The sequence below is a fragment of the Solanum stenotomum genome, chromosome 2 (genome assembly GCF_019186545.1).
Source record: "Solanum stenotomum isolate F172 chromosome 2, ASM1918654v1, whole genome shotgun sequence".
Lineage (NCBI taxonomy): Eukaryota > Viridiplantae > Streptophyta > Magnoliopsida > Solanales > Solanaceae > Solanum > Solanum stenotomum.
The window spans coordinates 72,809,727-72,832,225 of NC_064283.1; the positions used below are offsets into that span (position 1 = coordinate 72,809,727).

General features: G+C 34.4%; 2 protein-coding genes and 3 pseudogenes across 2 annotated transcripts; 3 read left to right on the forward strand and 2 right to left on the reverse strand.

The window, feature by feature from the left end:
* Positions 1 to 6,425: 6,425 nt before the first annotated feature.
* On the reverse strand, positions 6,426 to 7,546 carry LOC125854300 (F-box/kelch-repeat protein SKIP11-like; annotated as a pseudogene).
* A 2,862-nt stretch (positions 7,547 to 10,408) lies between these two features.
* Positions 10,409 to 11,578, forward strand: LOC125856285 (receptor-like protein Cf-9 homolog). The gene has a single exon (XM_049535801.1). The coding sequence runs from the start codon at positions 10,409 to 10,411 to the stop codon at positions 11,576 to 11,578; it is 1,170 nt and encodes a 389-aa protein (XP_049391758.1).
* LOC125854295 (receptor-like protein Cf-9 homolog) lies at positions 11,387 to 13,126 on the forward strand. The gene has a single exon (XM_049533805.1). It carries the CDS (start codon positions 11,594 to 11,596, stop codon positions 12,992 to 12,994), a length of 1,401 nt encoding a protein of 466 aa, XP_049389762.1. The 5' UTR covers positions 11,387 to 11,593; the 3' UTR covers positions 12,995 to 13,126.
* A 2,389-nt stretch (positions 13,127 to 15,515) lies between these two features.
* On the reverse strand, positions 15,516 to 16,464 carry LOC125856286 (F-box/kelch-repeat protein SKIP11-like; annotated as a pseudogene).
* A 1-nt stretch (position 16,465) lies between these two features.
* On the forward strand, positions 16,466 to 17,252 carry LOC125856287 (F-box/kelch-repeat protein SKIP11-like; annotated as a pseudogene).
* The last annotated feature ends 5,247 nt before the right edge of the window (positions 17,253 to 22,499 follow it).

The window sequence follows — 22,499 nt, forward strand, 5'->3', positions numbered from 1 at the left end:
TGCTCGTATCATGAGTCTTAGAGAGTCTCTAAGCAACTTGAAAAAGGGTAATCTCTCTATTACTTCATATCTGCAGAAAATCAAACAAATCTGCAGCACTTTAGCTTGTGCTGGCATTCAGATTTCAATGGATGAGCTCTTCCTTCATGCTCTTCATGGACTTCCAGCCGAATATGACACTATCACTGCAGCTCTACATGCTCGAGAAACTCCAGTGACATTTGAAGAACTTCATGAGAAGCTTCTTGATTTTGAGCAGAATCTCATTCGCTCATCTTCCTCTACCACAGTTCCAATCACAGCAAATTTTGCTGCTAAACCATTGCTTCACAACAACCGCTCTCGGCCCAATCATGCTTCACATCCTGGAAACAACTTGAATCCTACGGATAGACCTGCTTCCAACAATTTTGGTGCTCAACTTGCTGGTCAAAACACCAACAGGAACCGTCCTCGTGTTACTTGCCAACTTTGTGACAAGCCTGGTCATCACGTGAAGCAATGCCGAAAATTATTAGCAATTCTCTCTCTCATCAATGGATCTGGATCCGATGGACATACAAGAAATAATGCTCCGTCTCAATCACAACAGCCACGTGCTAACTATGCAGCCCACAAAAAAAAAATGTTAATACTCCCTTTGTTTAATCGATGTGGTTTGATTGGATTTTCGAGATTCAAACTTCTAAATCGTGAATTTGAACATAAAAACTTAATTTTTTTTGAAATAATATATATATATATATATATTTGAAAATATTTAAAAGACATAATAAAAATTAAGTCAATAATCTAACACACACTGCAAGATTAATAACTTAAGAATACAGTTTCACCATTAATTCAAGCGAATAATTTCTCATATTTTAATTGGATTCTGTATTAGTTGTAAAACCAAGAAATTATTTTCCCTACTTTTCTACGTATGGTTTCTTCCACTTATTTTATCACGATTGTATATCCAATTTCGTTAGTTCTTTTGTAGCTAATATCACGGCAGAAACATAATACAAATTATAGACACAATCATATTATATACACATAGAAAGCTGAAGAAATACCTCAGATATCACAAATTCATAGTTCAACTCTCTCAATACTATGGTGGGTGGGAAATTATTTATGAGAAACTAATTAATTCTCTTTCTGGGTTAAAAGAAAAAATGCCTCTTTTCTGTTACAAGAAAACACACGTTATTTTTCATCCTTTTCCCATAATAAATATATGTTGACGTGATACACCCCTTGATGAAAATTTTAATTAGAGGTGTATTTTACCAAACTTACCTTGTTAATAATGATTTCGAACTTTAATTAGAAGTGTATTTTACCAAACTGACCTTATTAATAATAATCTCAAACTCTAAATTTATCTACTACTATTACTTTATGTAGTTATTTAATATTAAGGGTAGAAAGTAACAAATGTGATAATATTCTCTTGATTTCATAAATTTGACAAGTAAACTGAAACAACTTTTTTTTAGTATGAAGGTCAAGTATAATATGAATAGGAGGGATTAATATATAACAAATGATTTTTTTTAAAAAAAAATTAATGCTAGAGTTAATTACTCCCTCGGTCCTTTTTTACTTGTCCATTTTGACAAATCAAGAAAGGACAGTTTTTTTTTTTTACATATTATACCCTCTATTAATTAATTTTGAAAAAGATAAAACCTCTTTAATGAATAAATTGATTTTGGAATTCTATCAGTTAATAGGGGTAAATGAATAGCCACTTTGCTGAATTCTGTGAATGCAGTTATTCTTCAACTTTTAAGTACTAAATTCAGTTTGATTTTTATTAAGTCTTGTGGGAATTAAAAGACTTGGGAAGTTCAACAAAAAGTCTTTTGAATAACTCAAGAAAAGTGTCCATTGGTCACTCCTACTAGTAAGGCAACTATTTATAGACCTCTAAATTCATGTTCAATTAAATATATAACTTTGTGTGGAAAAATATTTGAGAGAAAAAAATTTAAATATGAGTCGATGTGGTAGAAAAATGGTATCAAGTGATCCAAGTAAGTCTATTATTTGTGACTTACCAACTGATATACTACATAGAATACTAGAACTCATGCCGATCAAATATGCTGCGAGAACGAGCACCTTATCAAAGCAATGGAGCCAGTTATGGTACACATTGCCACATCTTGTGTTTGATCATCTGTTTTTTCAGTATGTATCTAATATTGGGGATTCCGCTGCTAGAATAATCCGTAAAATTCTAATGCAACATACTGGACCTATTTTGGGATTTCATCTGGTCTCTGAAACACACGTACTATCTCAGTCAGATGTGGATAAATGCATCATCTTAGTATCGAATCGTGGTATTCAGAAGCTTACTCTTAATGTGGCCAATGATGAATTATATACGTTGTCTGATAGCATATTTACTTGTGCAATGTTGACACATTTGAAGTTATCTAGGTGTATTGTTAAGTTTCCTGATGGTACCCAATTCCCCAATCTTGTTAGCCTTCAGTTAGAAGATGCTGCAATTGACAGGTCAAAACAGACTACTCTTATTCTGCCAATGCTCGAGACGTTGGAGTTGAAATTTTGTGTTGATGTTGATTATGTTCATATTGTTTCTCCAAAGCTTGTGAACTTGTCTATGCTTAGTAGCTATGCAATAACATTTCAGTGTTTTAATGTGAACCCGATACTTAGAAAGATTAAGCATCTCTGTTTGGATGGATCGTCCCTAAAGGTGAGAATATCGCCTTTTGATTTGTTCTTGATTTGCAGTATTCTAATTTTCAATTCAGTGATTAATGCTTTTATTGCTCTTTCAGAACTTAGAATCGGTTCCTATGCCAGATAGGCTTGTTGTATCACTAAACTTGCAAAGCTTGAAGATTTGTGACTTGAAGATTTCTGTTAAACGTATTATATGTGCACTTTGCCTACTGCGGAATTCTCCTAACCTTATTGAACTTGACATAGATGAAGTTGTGAAGGTAAGACATACCTCGACTAGTATAAGTTCAATTCAATGTATACACAGCTCCGGGGCTTAACTCTTGCGGTAAAATTGCAGTGTGTGATATGTGCATTAGGTGTGTGTCATGGATTTTGAACTCTGCATCACTTATAAAAGCTTGGTATTTAATAGAAGGGTAGAAGGGCAAGCACATTATCTGTTTTGAATTGTGCAACACTGACCCTCGGGAATTTCTCATTTATAAAATATTTGTACATGTATGAACTTCATTTATTTTTGAGTGGTTGAATGACTTGGTGCTATGTCATTTTAGGTTGATGAGACAGTGTGTCACACAACAGAACTGTTTGATTACTTGTTTAAGGCAGAAAAAGAAGTGAGTGAAGCTCTGAAGATGGTTCGAACAGTGAGGTTAGGGAAATTCAAGGGTACAAGTACTGAAATGTACTTAATACAAGTCATCCTTGCTCATTCTCCGAAACTTGAGAGGATGATCATTCAACAGAAAATGCAGAAACTTGAGAGGTGTAATGAAATTTTGAAGGAGCTGATAAGCTATCATCGAGCATCACTAAATGCAGAAATCAAGTACACTTAGACTGATTCAAGTGCGTGTTACGACTTATTGGTCAAGTGAAATGATTTTATATATTAACCTATATGTTGAATCTGCCGTGCAGATCTATCGCAGAATTTGTGTTATTTTACTTTTTACTTTTCTAGTGTTGGTTGGTTAGTTTAAACTTCAACTTTGTCTGTGGATGGTTAACTTGTTACCTGCATAGTATATACCATCGAACCAATTAAATTTTCAGAGTTTAAAGGTAAATATTAGTACATGACAAGACATTTTTCAAACGTATCATTTTGAAAGCAAACCAAAGACCTTTCGGATTAATTGGATCAGCCCCTGAATGTATCTTGGAGTGCTACAATTGATTCCAAATATTCCAATAACTTGCTTACACGAATTAGCGAGCAAAGCACACTCTACCGTAGAATCACCACTGACTACATCAGTACCATCTAAAGAACAAAAGGGAAACCAGGCATAATGCTAACACCTCTTTTCGAGAAGCTTAGCATAAGCCTATACTTGATTATATCAAAAAAAAAAAAAAAAAGAAGGTAATTAAGGGCATGTACAAGTAATTTCATTATGCAGAAACTTGCCATCAAGACTAAGTATTTGGATTTTAGGCACTGTTGCACTTGAGCTCGCTAATACAAGTATGAGATACATGTGCAATGCACGTGTTTGAGGACTAATTTACTTTTAAAACGGGTTACTTTTGAAGGAGTCGAAAAAAGTGAGGAAATTTGAAAGTTGACATAATTTGTGTATCATGAAAGGAAAAAATCAATTAAAAGACTATTGTTTTATGGAGTCTTTTCATTTATTTACCATTACGAAATAAATGAAGCGTAGACTAAACGCAAGGTTTAGATTTGCGAAATGAAGCGTAGACTAAACGCAAACTTTAGATTTACGAAATCTTATAACCTTCTTTTTCTTAATTCTACTCATTTATTCCATTACTATTTGTGGTCTATTCACTTGGTTGAGGGGATTTATTCATTCACTCTTCCTTCTCTGCTTAGTAGCCACATTAGGAGCGCTTGGGATGATTTTAGAGCAGCCTATTCCCTTTGGCTGTATTAATAATATAATAGAGCAGTTTCTGGGAATTTAAAACTCGATTTCCTCCATAAATACTCTGATCCAAATGGCAGATAAGTTTTCATATCTATACCTTTTCTTGTTGGAGGGGCGACAGTACGATAAACTACCAAAGAAACAAGGATAAACCAATCAAATCATGACATTGTAGGTGCTTGCAATGGGATGGATATGACTTCCCTCAGTTAGTAATTGAGGGGGTTTGTTTATTCATTCTTCCTTCCCCGCTTAGTAGCCACTTTAGCAGTACTTGGGATGATTTTAGGGCGGCTTATTCCCTTTGGCTGTATAATCGTGCGGTTTCTGGGAATTTAAAACCCGATTTCCTCCATAAATTCCCTGATTCAAATGGCAGATAAGTTTTCATATCTATACCTTTTCTTGTTGAAGGAGCGACAGTACGATAAACTACCAAAGAAACAAGGGCAAATCAATCAAATCATGACATTGTAAGTGCTTGCAATGGGACAGATATGACTTCCCTCAGTTAGTTGAGGGGATTTGTTTATTCACTCTTCCTTCCCCGCTTAGTAGCCACATTTTTTTTAAAGCAAATGATACGACTTTTTTTTTTATCTTTTTTAAGGCAAAATTCGTGTTTTATTCAAAATCCAAAACAAATTACGCATCCTGACACTTCCGCGGGCATGGCCCAACCCACACTTAGCCCAACATTTAAAAAGAAAACAACTGAAAAGGACAACAAATAAAACATGATAGGCCCACTCGGTAGGCCTATAAATCTAACTAAGGCAGGGTTTCCTAATTAAGGACTCCTCATTTCCCCTCGCCGCCTTCTCCAGTCTCCCCCTTTACCTCGCCATCTCTTCTTCACTTGAGACCTGCTGCCTCCTTGGACTAATCCATGTCTCCGCCTTCTTTTGTTGTGGGTTATCAATATTATGGTGATGTTGGTCATGGATGCTAGTATGTCAGCTAACAAGAGTAAGTAGTATAGTTTCTTGTTTTGGATTTTTTCTTGCTGCTGACTTCCCTGTTCTTTCTCAGCTGTGTTCTCAGGTTCTATGAGTCATGCTCGATGTTCTTTGTTGGATCTTGTCTGCTGGGAGATGTTGCTTGTGAAAATTTGTGTTGTAGCCTGTCCAGGCCCCTTATCCCTTTGTTGGTGATACTCTTAAATATGGACATAGTAATTTGTCGCTGTTTATAATCCTCCTCCCCTCTATTTCTAGACTGTTAAGCTCTGTGTATGAGCAATTTCTCTTGGCAATAGCTCTGTTTGCCAAATGATCTGCTAGCGTGTTTCCTTCCCGTAGAATGTGCTGGATAATGTATTGTTTGTCTTGCAAGCATTTCTTAATTTCTGTCACCATGTCAGCAATTATCCATGGGATTTTCCACTTAGTAGCCACATTAGCAGCGCTTGGGATGATTTTAGGGCGGCTTATTCCCTTTGGCTATATAATTGTGCGGTTTCTGGGAATTTAAACCTGATTTCCTCCATAAATTCTCCAATCCAAATGGCAGATAGTTTTCATATCTATACCTTTTCTTGTTGGGGGGCGACAGTACAATAAACTACCAAAGGAACAAGGGTAAACCAATCAAATCATGACATTGTAGGTGCTTGCAATGGGACGGATGCGACTTCCCTTAGTTAGTTGAGGGGATTTATTTATTCACTCTTCCTTCTTCGCTTAGTAGTGACATTAGGAGCGGTTGGGAAGATTTTAGGGAGGCCTATTCCCTTTGGCTATATAATCATGCGGTTTCTTGGAATTTAAACCCGATTTCCTCCATAAATTCTCCGATCCAACTGTCAGATAAGTTTTCAAATCTATACGCTTTCTTAATGGAGGGGTGACGGTACTATAAACTACCAAAGAAACTAGGGTAAACCAATCAGATCATGACATCGTAGGTTAAGTTCAATATGACTATGCAACAGAGGTAGAGATTGGCAAGAATCCCAGAAGCCCATTCTGTCTCGATTAGCGAATATCACACCATCAGCAACCCATGACAGCACAGTTATACACAAAACATCCAGATCGCTTTCATCAAAGCAAGTTCCACTGAGGACGTCCTTCACTTGGAACCGATGAATTCACTTCAGAAGGCCCTACACCCATGGCTATAGGCTCTCTAATTACAATTAGCCTATCACCACATGCTCGAAAAGCCAAACCCCAATCATTCATTGAAGCTACTCTTTCTGGTAATCTTCTTATGGTAGCCCGTGCTTTAATTTGCTTGTCATACTTCCTCACCTCCATGTTAGCATAATCAGTAGCATACAAAGCATTATTTACAACTGCTACCAAAGGAGGTGCTTCGGATGTAGCAGGCATATCACCCCTAGCTGTAGCTCAGACAGGAGACATGCTTGAAATTTCAGTCCATTTTCCTGTTTCAGATACTATTAGTCTCCACACTGTGTCAATAGCACCTTTGATAACTCTGTTCTTCCAATGCCTCCAATTACATAAAATTTCTATCCACAAATACTACAAAACACATCTTACGCTGCTTGTTCATGCTTGGTAAAGTTTTCCAGGTTCCAGTCTCTAAATTTTAAAGTCCTGTTGAGCTAAGTATTTTACCCCCATGAGTCACAACCGCCAGCTAGAATGGAAATCTCCCCAAAGCTGGTAGAGCAAAACAAACACCTTGGTGCATTCATTTGCATTCTAGATGACCAAGTGTTTTTCGTATACTGTAATGATAAATGACATGTATAAAATCACCTTTCCATACACAAGCAGCTCTATCCTAACTGCCAAAGAGCTGCTTGTGTTTGGAAAGGAGATCTTGTCCATGTCATTTGTCGTTACTGTACTGACAAACACTTGGTCATCTGGAATGCAAATGAATGAACCAAGGTGCTTGTTTGGCTCTGCCAGCTTTGGGGAGATTGCCATTCTAGCTGGTGGTTGTGACTCACGGAGGAAATACACTTAGCTCAGTAGAACTTTACAATTCAAAGACTGGAACGTGGAAGACTTCACCAATCTTGAACAAGTGGCATAAGATGAGTTCTGCGGTATTTATGGATAGAAAGTTGTATGTAACTGGAGGAATTAGATGAATAGAGTCGTCAAAGGCGCTATTGACACACTGTGGAGACAAATATGATCTGAAAATAGACTGAAATCTTGATCATGTCTCCTGTCCGAGGTAGAGCTAGGGATGATACGCCTGCTACATCTGAAGCACCTCCTTTGGTGACAGTTGTAAATAATGATTTGTATGTTGCTGATTATGCTTACGTGGAAGTGAGGAAGTATGACAAGCAAAACAAAGCACGGGCAACCATAGGAAGATTGCCTGAAAGAACAACTTTTATGAACGATTGGGGTTTGTCTTTTAGAGCTTGTGGTGATAGGCTAATTGTCTTTTAAAGCTTGTGGTGAATTCACAGGTTCCAATGAAGGACCGCCTCATTGGAACTTGCTTTGACGAAAGAGATCTGGTTGCTTTGTGTATAATTGTGTTGTCATGGGTTGATGATCATGTGATTTTTGCCTGTTGATTTTCATGTGTTATGTTGATGCTGAAGAAATGATCTCAGCAGCTAATATTAATACGTCTTGAACTAAGGATGTACTCGAGTTGCTATTCAGACATTTTGACGATTCTTTTATATTATGTATGTTAATTTCTTGGTTATGCGCATATATTCAGTAATTGTGGTTGCCATTTGGTGCAGCTATTGGTTACCTAATTGTATTCTGTAGGTATTAGATTACAAAGCTTATTCCAAGCAAAAGAAAATGTATTCAGACAATACATCATTGTAGGTTGCTTGTACTCTACTCTTGCCTCTCTTGTTTATCGCATATACATCTCTTGCATTGGTGGGGTTGATGTAAACCTCGAGCTTGGGTAAGTTTTGTAATGGGGAGGTCAGGTTTCACCCCCTCCATGCTTCTTTGGCTTATCTATTGATGCCCCTTTGATGGAACCTTTGGAGAAAAAAAAAAAAGTGGATCTTTAAGCTCCCTTAGTATATTATTGTATATTGAAATAATTAACAACATTCCTATTTATAAAAGTAAGAAACCAAATTAATCTAGGACTAGAAAACCTATTCATATATGAACTTGGACAAACAAATTCTAACTAGACATCATATTATCATCATATACTACTATAAGTGGGAAGCTCCAAAGTAAAAAAGTGAATTACCATTTTACCCCTTTACTAAATTAAAATTTGATCAATTATTTAATTAAATACAAATATTTTAATCACATAATGGTAGAATTTGAAGTTCATAAGCCCTTTAATAATTAAATTCTTATTTTTTTTGATAAATGAGTACATTGATATTGCTTTTAATCATAATCATAAATCTCATAACAGAAGAATTTGAAAAGTTATGATTACGTACAATGTATGTTATTTATTTATGTCATTTATTAAATTAATAAATTTATATTATCTTGAGCTCGTAGTTATAAAAAATTTGCAGAAATTGAAGAATTGTCTTTTCATTATTCAATACAAATTATTATATTTGTCAATTTCCTCCATATATCAGCTCACACATTTGTGCATTACTCTTCTTTTACTCAACATACTTCTTTATTCATGGTTAGGTAAATATATTCTACTGATTTTCTCTTCTCTTCCTCTTATTACAATTTTACATTTTTCATTCCAATTTATTGATGCTATTTTTCCTAATTTTGTCTTTCCTTTTTTTTTTTTAATAGAAGTTGTTGTGTGCAGTCCATATTATAATGCAAAAAGGAAAATTGACTTTATAGTGTTTTCAAAAATATAGATATAATTGTTGTTATGCATTTCAAGTTTTCTTTATATATACACGGTTGAATGTTGATGTATGGATTGAAAATTTCTCAATGAAATGCAGGGATTATTACGAGGTATGATTGATTGAACTCATTAGAAATACATATTCTTATTATGCTTATAGTTTGAAATTTGAGGGTATATGTTTTGATTTCTTATCTTATACATGTTTTCCAATTTATATTACAATCAAATATTTTTTTTTATTTAATACATAAATTTATAACTATAGACATATATTATGCAACCATATAATATGGGATATACGTGCAACGCACGTGTCAGATACTAGTAATTAAATAAATATCATAAATAACAAAATCTAAACAACTTAGGATTCCTACTCCAGTTTTAAATTATATATAACATATTAGTATTAAAAAAAAAGTCGTGTCTGGACAAGAAAAACAAAAGCAAGGTACACCAACTTTGACATTTTGTAAACTTAAAATTGATGATGATTTGACGTGAAGGCAACAAACGGTCTTAATATGATAATTCAAAGTGAAAAAGATTTATTCGTTAAGTAGCTTTCATTGATTTTTCCATAACATAATTAATAGTTTCAGTTGCAAGAAAAAGATATTTGGAGGCACACTGCGTCAAAAACTTGGTGCTTATGACTTTGATGCGTCTCACGCAATGAAAATTTAAATTAATCAAATTCTTCATGTGGATATTGAAAATCGAACTTAGAAGTTTTCCACTATAATATAATATGATGATGATATCATGATTGATGCTAAACATAATACTTAATCATCCTATATATTTGCATTGTTATTTCAAAATTCCCACTACAACTTTTTGACTTCCTCAAACAATATGGGCCTCTTAGCTTTGTTCTTCATTTTCTTTCTCTCTCAACTTGGTTTTTCTTCATCCATATTTCTGTGTCCCAAGCATCAAAGCATTTCCCTTCTAAAATTCAACGAAACACTTACTATATGAGCGGAGATTGCTGCTTATGGGATGGAGTCATATGCGATGAGATGACTGGCAATATCATTGAGCTTGACCTCAGCTGCAGCAAACTTGTTGGGACCATTGACTCCAATAGCAGCCGTTTCCAACTCTCTCATCTCCAAAGGCTCAACCTTTCTTCGAATGACTTCTACGGTTCTCATATCTCCCCTGAATTTGGCAGGTTCTCGAGCTTGACACATCTTGATCTTTTCAGCTCCAATTTCTCAGGTCAAATTCCTTCTGAAATCTCTCATCTTTCAAAGTTACACTCTCTTCGTCTCAATGGATTTGGTCGTCTAAGACTCGTAGCTCACGATTTTAAATTGCTTCTTCAAAACTTGACTCAATTAAGAGAGCTTGATCTTACTTTCGTAAACATCTCTTCCACCATTCCTTTGAATTTTTCTTCTCATTTAACAACTCTGAGTATGGGATCTACAACATTGTATGGGATAATACCTGAGAATATATTTCACTTACCCAACCTGGAAACACTTGATTTAAGTTACAGCTATCCACTAAGTGGTTATTTTCCAAAAACCAAATGGAACAGTAGTGCATCTCTCATAGAGTTAGATCTCAGTGGCGTGAATTTTTCTGATAATTTGCCTGAGTCTCTTGGATATCTAACATCGGTGCGTTCTCTTTCTCTTAGAAATTGTAATCTTAGAGGGCCTATTCCTGAATCTCTTTTGAATCTCACACAAATAGAGGATTTGGACCTTTGGACTAACTTCTTGAATGGAACAATACCGTCATGGATGTTCTCCCGGCTTCCATCACTAAGTCGTTTAATCTTGAGTAATAACCACTTTTCTGGTCAGCTTGAGGATCATTTCAAGTCCAATTCACTAGAAGAGATTAATTTAAGTGATAATCAGCTTCAAGGCAATCTTCCCAACTCAATTCAAAACCTTGTGAACCTAAAAATCTTTTATCTTGACTTGAATAATTTTAAGGGCAATGTTGATATTAGCTTATTTTCAAACCTCAAACAACTTTTGGTTCTTAGTCTTTCATATAATAATATATCATTGATCAATGAGAACAAAGTCAAATCTACTTTGCCCGAATCTCTTGAGCAGTTAGGATTGGCCAAATGTGATGTGAAAGAAGTGGAGTTTCTAAGATCCGCAAAGAATCTTGGGGAGTTGGATCTTTCAGATAATAAACTTCAAGGAAGAATTCCTGATTGAACATGGTCTAACTGGATGTTTTCATTGACAAATCTTAATATATCCCACAATATGCTGACGAGTATCGATTTGATTCCTCTTCAGACTGTACATACTATTGATTTACGGTCCAATTTTCTTCAAGGTTCACTACCTATTCCACCAAATTCCACAAAATACTTCTTCATATCTGATAATAATCTCACTGGAGAAATTCCTTCATCTATTTGCAATTTGACATCACTGGTAATGCTAGATTTGGCGAGAAACTATTTGGGGGGAGGAATTCCGCAATGTTTGGGTAATATTAGTGGCCTCGAGGTTCTGGATATGAGTAACAACAAACTTTCTGGGACTCTTCCAACAATTTTCAGCAATGGAAGTTCACTGAGAAGCCTCGACTTGCATGGCAATAAACTAGAGGGGGAAATTCCCCGATCTTTGGCCAATTGCAAAGAGTTGCAGGTTCTTGATTTAGGAAATAATCATCTCATTGACACATTCTCCATGTCGTTGGGAACTCTTCCAAAGCTACAAGTTTTAAGTTTGAGATCAAATACATTGCATGGGTCCATTCAACCTCCAAGGATTGAAACTATTTTTCCAGAGCTTCGAATCATAGATCTCTCTTACAATGCCTTCTCGGGAAACTTACCTTTGAGTCTGTTTCAACATCTGAAAGCTATGAGGAAACCTGATCCATCAATGGAAAGAGTAATATCTCTGGAAGACACATATTATGAAGATTCTATTACAGTTGCAACCAAGGGATTTGATCGTGAAATTGTGAGAATCTTGCATTTGTACACTGTTATCGATTTTTCAAGTAATAAATTTGGAGGGCAAATTCCGAGTATCATGGGGGATCTCATTGCAGTTCACATATTGAATTTATCACATAATGGATTGCGAGGTCATATACCACCATCATTAGGAGATTTATCTTCAGTTGAATCATTGGACCTATCAGGAAACCAGCTTTCGGGAGAGATACCACAACAACTGGCTTCTCTTACGTCTCTTTCATTCTTAAATCTCTCCCACAATCATCTCCAAGGATGCATCCCTCAGGGACCTCAATTTCACACTTTTGAGAACAATTCATATGAAGGCAATGATGGTTTACGTGGATTTCCTGTTTCAAAAAGTTGTGGTGATACTCGGGTATTAGATACAAATGATACTGTATCTGCACTAGACGATGAAGAAAGCAATTCTGAATTTCTGAGTGATTTTTGGAAAGCTGCTCTTATGGGCTATGGAAGTGGACTATGTATTGGATTATCCATAATATATTTCATGATTTCAACTGGAAACCCGAAATGGCTTGCAAGAATCATTGTAGAGTTGGAGCACAAAATAATGATGGGAAGGAGAGAAGCATTGAAGGCAAAGGAGTTGCAGAAGAAGAAACAATCACTTGTAGACAAGTTATAATAGCTTAATTTTTAACAATTATCAATGCTCTATACTAAGCTAGATGTCTTTCAATTTAATTATTTTTGGTGTAATATTTGTGATGTAAATGATGTCTAATCAGTCTTTGGACCTTTTTGTAGGCTTTTAAGCAATAATAATAATTTAGCTCCTGAACGCACACACATCACTCTGGCCTTATTTCTCTGTTTTGATTCCAGCAAATGTCAAAATGAATGCACCTAAACAGTGTGCTGTCGAAAAGATAAAGACAAACAGTCTCAGTGTATTTCCTAAAGGCTTGTAGACGTATGTTACATGTCCAGTGAGTCTGCCTTGTCGGTATTGTTATTAGCTGTCATTGCAGATTGTGGGACTCGTTGGTCTTAAGTATATAAAGATATTTTGACTTGTTTACTTATGCAGACAGTTTTGTCTATGACACTTGTTAGTCCAGACTTTCTGTAATTTAAAGTCATAAGGTTTATGTAGGGTTCGCTCAGTCAAGTGAGGCACCAGGTGCCGGATGCGCCTCTCCAGACTTGGGGCGTGACATGAGGGGGAGCACATACTAAGGGGATCAGCATCAAAGAAGTAAAGAGTGCAACTTCACTTGAGTAAAAAGTACAATTCTTATCTTACAAGCACTGTATTCATTATAAGTTTATCAATGAGAAGAAAAGAAAAGAGAGGTTGAGAAGTTATACAAGTAGAGTATGTGACCATCAAAGAATATAGAATCATTCATATCAGATAAGAACTCTCCGAGTTTGTAACAACTAACAAGACAAATTGTATAACCAGGATTCATTCAAAGATAAATTTCTACTCAGGAACAAAACCTGAGAAATTGTAAAAAAAAATGAAGAGGTTAAAGACTTGAGCTTGCATTTTGTTTGGTGTTGTCTCGAATGCGATCAAATCAACACCTGAATTTGCAAGAACCTGAACTCTCCTTCGATGAAAATTATACAGAGTTTTCGTCGTGATTGCATCACTTTACTCAGGAACAAACCTGAGATATTTGTTAACTTGACCAGTTGAAGTTTATATCAGTCCTGATTATATCAACAAAAAGAAAAAGTTAGGGCATGATGTATTTATTGTATTTTTTTCTCTATTTTTATTTTGTATGTGTTTTCTCTCTATTAGACTTTTTTTAATTTATTTTTTATTGGATTATAAATTGTCGGAAGTCTGTATTTTATACATTGAAATACATCCGTCTCCCCCATTAGGTGTTTCTTGTCACACTTTTAAAGATTTATTGTAATTGTTGCATTTTATTACTTACTACACTCATGTTTTAATAAAAAATGTAATCAAATAAAATTTTGCATGGGACACACGTGCGTTGCACGTGTCCAGAAACAAGTTTGTATATTACTGTTACGGAAAAATGAAGCGTAGACTAAACGCTAGCTTTAGATTTACGAAAATGAAGCGTAGACTAAACACTAGCTATAGATTTATGAAATCTTATAACCTTCTTTTACTTAATTCTACATATTTATTCAATTACTATTTGTGGACCATTTACATAGTTGAGGAGATTTATTTATTCACTCTTCCTTCTCCACTTAGTAGCCACATTAGCAGCTTTTGGGATGATTTTAGGTCGGCCTATTCCCTTTGGCTATATAATTGTGCGGTCTCTGAGTATTTAAAACCTGATTTCCTCCACAAATTCTCCGATTCAAATGACAGATAAGTTTTCAAATCTATACCTTTTCTTGTTGGAGGGGCGGCGGTACGATAAACTACCAAAGAAACTAGGGTAAACTAATGAGATCTGACATTTTAGGTGCTTGCAATGGGACGGATGCGACTTCCTTCGGTTGGTTTGGGTGGCATAGCCCGTTGCGTTCCTTCTCCACTTAGTAGCCACATTAGTAGCTTTTGGGATGATTTTAGGTCGGCCTATTCCCTTTGGCTATATAATCGTGCGGGTTCTGGGAATTTAAAACCCAATTCCCTCCATAAATTCTCCGATCCAAATGGCAGATAAATTTTCAAATCTATACCTTTTCTTGTTGGAGGGGCGACGGTATGATAAACTACCAAAGAAACTAGGGTAAACTAATGAGATCATGACATTGTAGGTGCTTGCTATGGGACGGATGTGACTTCCCTCAGTTGGTTTGGGTGGCATAAGCCCCCNCCCCCCCCCCCCCCCCCCATTTTATCCATATCTTTAGTCTTTAGTATCATACAAGTATGATTCCCCACAACAAAGGTGTTGGAGATTTGGACTTCAATTCAGAATCAAAATGAATGATGGATTGGTTGTTTGTGTGCTAGAAAGTCATGACTGTTCAACAACTCAGATCAAAATGATGGATTTGGAATCAATATAGTGGTTTTTGAAGTCACTTACGTGGGATACGTGAGCTTTATGGTTAAATGGCAGAGAAAAGAGACATGGAAAACTTTAACCAACATTCTCATGGGAAAGCAAGGTTAAAGTTCGAGATGAAACTATGAAACAGAGCTAGATATTGGCAAGAATCCCAGAAGCCCATTCTGTCTCTATTAGCAAATATCACATGATCAGCAACCCCATGACAGCACAGTTATACACAAAGCATCCAGATCGCTTCTGTCAAAGCAAGTTCCACTGAGGGGGTCCTTCAATTGGAACCGATGAACTCAATTTGAAATGCCCTACACCCATGGCTCTAGGCTCTCCAACTACAATTATTCTATCACCACAAGCTCTAAAGACAAACCCCAACCATTCATTGAAGCTGCTCTTTCAGGTAATCTTCTTATGGTGGCCCGTCCTTTAATTTGCTTGTCATACTTCCTCATCTCCATGTTAGCATAATCAGTAGCATACAAATCATTATTTACAACTGCCACCAAAGGAGGTGCTTCGGATGTAGAAGGCATATCACCCCTAGCTCTAGCTCAGACAGGAGACATGCTTGAAATTTCAGTCCATTTTCCTGTTTCAGATAATATTAGTCTCCACACTGTGTCAATAGCACCTTTGACAACTCTGTTCTTCCAATGCCTCCAATTACATAAAAATCTCCATCCACAAATACCACAAAACACATCTTACGCCGCTTGTTCATGCTTGGTAAAGTTTTCCAGGTTCCAGTCTCTAAATTTTAAAGTTCTGCTGAGCTAAGTATGTTGCCCCCATGAGTCACAACCGCCAGCTAGAGTGGAAATCTCCCCAGAGCCAAACAAACACCTTGGTGCCTTCATTTGNAAAATCTCCATCCACAAATACTTACGCCGCTTGTTCATGCTTGGTAAAGTTTTCCAGGTTCCAGTCTCTAAATTTTAAAGTTCTGCTGAGCTAAGTATGTTGCCCCCATGAGTCACAACCGCCAGCTAGAGTGGAAATCTCCCCAGAGCCAAACAAACACCTTGGTGCATTCATTTGCATTCTAGATGACCAAGTGTTTGTCTTATACTGTAACGATAAATGACATGTATAAAATCTCCTTTCCATACACAAGCAGCTCTATCCTAACTGCCAAAGAGCTGCTTGTGTTTGGAAATGAGATTTTGGCGCATGTCATTTATCGTTACAGTATACTCACAAACACCTGGTCATCTGGAATGGAAATGAATACAACAAGGTGCTTGTTTGGCTCTGCCAGCATTGAGGAGATTGCCATTCTAGGTAGTGGTTGTGACTCATGGGGGCAATATACTTGGCTCAGCAGAACTTTACAATTCAGAGACTAGAATGTGGAAGACTTTACCAAGCATGAACGTAAGATGTGTTCTGTGGTATTTATGGATAGAAAGTTATATGTAATTGGAGGCATTAGATGAATAGAGTCGTCAAAGGTTCTATTGACACACTGTGGAGACGAATATGATCTGAAATAGGAAAATAGACTGAAATTTTGATCATGTCTCCTGTCCGAGCTAGATCTAGGGATGATACGCCTGCTACATCTGAATCACCTCCTTTGGTGGCAGTTGTAAATATTGATTTGTATGTTGCTGATTATGCTTACGTGGAAGCGAGAAAGTATGACAAGCAAAACAAAGCATGGGCTACCATAGGAAGATTGCTTAAAAGAGCAGCTTCTATGAATGATTGGGGTTTGTCTTTTAGAGCTTGTGGTGATAGGCTAATTGTAATTGGAGGTACTAGAGCCATGGGTGTAGGGAATTTTGAAGTGCATTCACGGGTTCCAAGTGAAGGAACGCCTCATTGGAATTTGATTTGACAAAAGAGATCTGGTTCTTTGTGTATAATTGTGTTGTCATGGACTCATGGGTTGATGATCGTATGATTTTTGCCTGCTGATTCACGTGTTATGTTGATGCCAAAGAAATGATCTCAGCAGCTAATATTCAAAAAATATTAATATATGCCTTGAACTAAGGATGTACTCGAGTTGCTATTCAGACATTTTCACGATTCTTTTCTTTATGTATGTTAATTTCTTGGTTCTGCGCATATATTCAGTAATTGTGGTTGGCATTTGGTGCAGCTATTGGTTACCTAATTGTGTTTTTTTCTCCTAATGTTGTGGCTGTAGGTATTCAGACAATGCATTGTTGTAGGTTAGTTTTACTCTACTCTCTGCCTCTCTTGGCATATATCACCGTAAATATTTACCACAATTGTGTTTATCAAACAGTTTAACCACACTACTGGCGGGGTTGATGTAATACTTAGTCATGGTTAATGATAAATGTGTTACATATACATCTCTTGCATTGGTGGGGTTGATGTAAACCTCGAGCTTAGGTAAGTTATTAACGTCACATCTCCAAAATATCTTGTTGAATATGACCACTTTGTCTGCTTTGGGGTTCTCCAAAGCTTTATGAAATTGACATAGATGAAGTCATCAAGGTAAGAAATATCTCGTGACTAATAGTAAGTGCAGTGGCGGACAAGCATAAACTCAAGTATAATGGATAGTAAGTGTAGTGTAAGAGCCATATACTATGTACTTCTACAAGTGATGAGACATTGTGTGTCATACGATTCGTTTGTTTGTGTATACGATTCTGTATACAGAAACTTATTCATACACAAAACTTGAGAGAACGATCATTCAACAGTGCAAGAAAAGTAATGCCACAAATAGGTGTAATGAAATTTTGAATGAGCTGATAACAAGCTATCATCGAGCATCACCAAATGCAGAAATCAAGTATATTAAGACTGATTCAAGTACGTATCACGACTTATTGATCAAAGTGAATTGATTTTATGTAAGATTGCATGAATCAAGAACAAAGATAAATGCAGAAATCCCCAAGTTGAGTATGTGACCATCAAAGGATCTGGAATCAATCGAAGAACTCTCCGAGCTTGTAACAAGACAAACTGTATAACCAAGATTCATTCAAAGCTCTAAAGAAAATCGTTGTAATCCAAGGGGACTGGACTAGCTAGGCATTATGTCGGTGATCTGAACTAGTATAAAAACCTCTGTGTCTACTATCTATTACAATTTGCTATATATATATATTTGTTTATCTAATCTGCAGGAAAGTCGACTTGCCTGGATCATAAGTAGACTAACTCAGTAACTAACTTACGAAAAGATTTTAGAGGTGATAGAATATACTATAGAGGTTTTTTTTGGTTTTTCTATCTGGTGTTCGATATTCATATTGAAATCCGAGTAATTTGGATTTGTGGTGCATAGGGCCCCATTTGAGGGAAAGTGCTCCCTACAAAAAAAAATTCATATTCAAGGTTCAAACTCGAGACTTCAGATTAAAGCCTAAGTTAAAAAGGCTTAACTATGAATTGACAGTCCTATGTGTGAAGAAAATTTGATGAAAATGAATATCAAATGGTTCTCATAGAATTGGCAAAATGTAAAAGAAAAGACTGAGTGAGAATTTAAAATTTATAAATTCGAGATTCTAAATTCTTTTAAAAGCTAATGAATTTTAAATTAATAATTTATATATATTCAATAAATATCCTTAAATATATATATAATTTGAACCAAATTAAACTACTGAGTTCGACTGATCTCATAAACTATATTCTAACGTGTAAAGGCAACCCTATCTTAATTTTTAGTAGGTACCACGACCCCACCAAACCTGGCAAATTAATTGTAGACAACACTTCATCAAGTTGATAAAGAAAGATATTTTTGGACAAAGTGAAAAAAAAAAAATACTACATGATATCATTCAATTTGAATAAATAAACTTTTTTTTTTATCAAGATAAGCACCATCACTAATTGCTATACAATGATTGAGAATAAAAATATGAGCTCCATTGATTGGACATCTTTTTGTACTCTTTTCAATTTAATTTTTTAAATAAAAGTGTATCGATAAAATGTATGATTGAATTTAAGTTAAATATGTATATATGTATTTTAAATTTAGTAATATAATTTTTACCTATTATATCATGTTAATTAGTTACTATTTTTTAGTTTTTCTTATCATAAAAAATAGTTATAATTATCTTATAAATAAATAAAATATAAAAATATTTTTTACAATATAAATGTATAATGTTAAAAACATAAATCATATTTTTAAATAGCTTATGGGCAATCAAAAGTAAATTGACAAAATGGAAAAAGTGAATTAAAAGTAAAGAGGGTCCACCATGGTGTCCTCAATTTGGCACCACTATTTTGTTTAGGATATGTAATTTTTTTTACTTTTGATTTGTTCAAAATCGTATTTCTTTTTTATATTGTACATTATATGTTTTTCAATTTCGAAATTATTAAAAAGTTTTTTTACCTTCACATGAAAAGAACAAAACTACGCACATACCACCTAGACATTCTTCAAATTTCAATTATGAAACTATACTATAATTTTGTTATATATGTAAAATTCTAAAAGTAGTCCATCAGTCAAGTAACTTTGATCCAAATACACCAAAAGAATGTAGTGCAGTAGATGGGGCCCTCTTTTCTTAATTAAATGTCTTGAGTTCAAGCTCTGAGTATGAAAAATTCTTGATAAGGAATACTTCCTCTCAAATAGACCCTATGCGGTACGAATCCAAATATAATCGAATTCTAATATGAATATTGTCATATCGGACACCAAATAAAAAAAACAACTCAAATATATAGTTGGAAAAGGATATGACTTTAACAAAGATCTGGATATCAACTTAATGGAGCAATAACTTGAACTCAACTACCAATTCTGATCATCATATTTTATTTTAATGTATAGTTAATTAATGGAATTGAAGTAGAGAATTGCAGAATAATGTTTACATACCTCAATGTTTATTCTTGTCATCAATATTGGCATTGACCTTTACAATTAATGCTTGATTAATTAATTTTTCAAAATAACTATGCATATGGGTCGAAGAGGCCCCTCGATATTTAAATTTCAATATTTGATGTCCCAATATAAGCTCAATGGTCAGGTTGTAAGATTTTTAGTAAGGTTAAATAGAGAAGTATCAAAAATACTTCTAATTTGGAGCAAATTATTAGTTTCATTTTAGAACTATTGACAGTCTTAAAGATATTATTTTACTTGACTAATTAAACTTAAATAAACCTTTGATTAGTGAAATACAGTCCTGAATTCTCGCCAAGTTAGGGTGTTTTCAACGCTTAATTTGACTTTTTATCAAGAATTTCATGTTCCTACAAGAGTTTGACACAACTTGGCACTTGCTATGTCGTCTTGCATATCGGTGGATGTATCTAAATTTAGTTAGTCAAGTAGAGGGGTGTTGTTAAAGCTGTCAATAGTTAGTGGACAAAACTAACAATTTGCATCAAGTTCATGGATATTTTCAATACTTCTCTCTAGAAGGTGGATGTATGATTTAAAGGTTTAATCAATAATTTATTCTCAACACTAATTACTTATTTCTTAAATCATTTTCCAAGACATAATATTAAATATCAATTAATAAGGATGGTGTGATAAAATAGTCATGTCAATGATCATTATGTTCTTAATGATTGTATCAAATTCAAATATAACAAATAAAAATGAACGGAGCAAATATCTCAGAAATAAAAACACCCAAATTATATACTGCTATACCACCAAATTATTTTCTTGACATGAAATTTATTAGCTATAACTAAATAGGTAGATAAGCCAAAAAAAAGTATTTATAAGCCAGATTAACTTATAAACTTAGCAAAACACTTTCTTAGAAGTGTTTTTCTCACCACCACGTCTTCATTTCTCCCCTAATTAAAGGTTAAAAGGAAGAAAACAACTGACCTTTTACCAAATTTTAGCTAATATTTGCCTTTAATGAAAAAACCAGCAAGAAAGAATTCAAAATTGTCAAATATTCAATTTTGCCATATTTTTCAAAGAAATTAATGTTTGTGAAGTTAGAACTCCTTTTTCACTTTAGGGCAATTGATTCCTTTTGGTTTTGAATTTTTCTTTCTCACTTTATATTACTCCATCCATTTCAAAATAATTAAATTGTTGAATCAATGCACATTCATTAAGAAAAAAAATTTAGGACATAAAATAAACGTCATTTTCCACTTGTGCATTTTAGATATTGTCAAACTACTTTTAAAAATATAAATAATTCAAAGTCCCATAAATATGAGCAATTAACTCTCTTGAAATTATTACCTAGAAGATGTAAATGAGGGGCAAAAAATAATTGAACAACTCTCTTAAACTTTGAACAATTCACTTATTTTAACCTATAAAAAAGGCTCAATAATTCAATTATTTTAAAACGGAGAAGTAATTTTTATTTTCAGACATAGAGTTGATTGAGTTTAAAGAGATTTGACAAGGATAGGTTGTCTTTGTTTTATCTGTCATTTGTAGGTAAGGGTTTTTTAAAAAGTGTAGGTAAGGGGGTTTTAAAAAGCCCAACTACCAAGTTAAAGATAATATTATTTTAAATAATACTATTTTTATAAGTCAACAATATTAAAAATGTATATTTATTTTTATTTGTCACTTTTACCAAAAAACATTTTTTATATATATTTTACCTTTAATATTTATTACTTATTCTCCGAATGATTTATCAGAATCTAAAATTAAACATCTCATGATAAAATATTCATGTCCATATTTTTAAAGAGCATGCTAACTTCAATGTGAATAAATAAAAGGGAATGAAAAGAAAATAATGTGTTATTTACTTGATGGGAGAACTTAAATACTATTATGGCTCATTAAATTTACTACTTCTCCTTATAAATTTTGGGATTTAGGAATTTTTTTTTTCTCCGAAGGCTTAGGAACTAACTCTAGTACCTTATGTTAATTACACTTCTAGTACAATACATTTCTTTTAAAGTGATGTGTTTCATAAAAGAAAAATAATGGGAAAATGTTATAAATATATTTATATCATAGTAAATGTTTATTTTATTTTTAGGATAAAAAACAAAAATAATTATTTTGAAATAAGTTACAATGTTTTTCTATAACTAAGTTTTAGGAGTTTGGTAGGACTTTTTAGCAGTTATAATAGTAATAATCAATACATATATACTTTTAACACTCATTATACATTATTTGGATTTTTTTCTCTTAATAGTAGGGGAGCGCATCGGTCGGTTCGGTTCGGTTTATCGGTTTTC

Coding starts and splice junctions, on each gene's coding strand:
- LOC125854295 (XM_049533805.1), top strand. CDS start 11,594: ATGTTTTCATTGACAAATCTTAATATATCCCACAATATGCTGACGAGT.
- LOC125856285 (XM_049535801.1), top strand. CDS start 10,409: ATGACTGGCAATATCATTGAGCTTGACCTCAGCTGCAGCAAACTTGTT.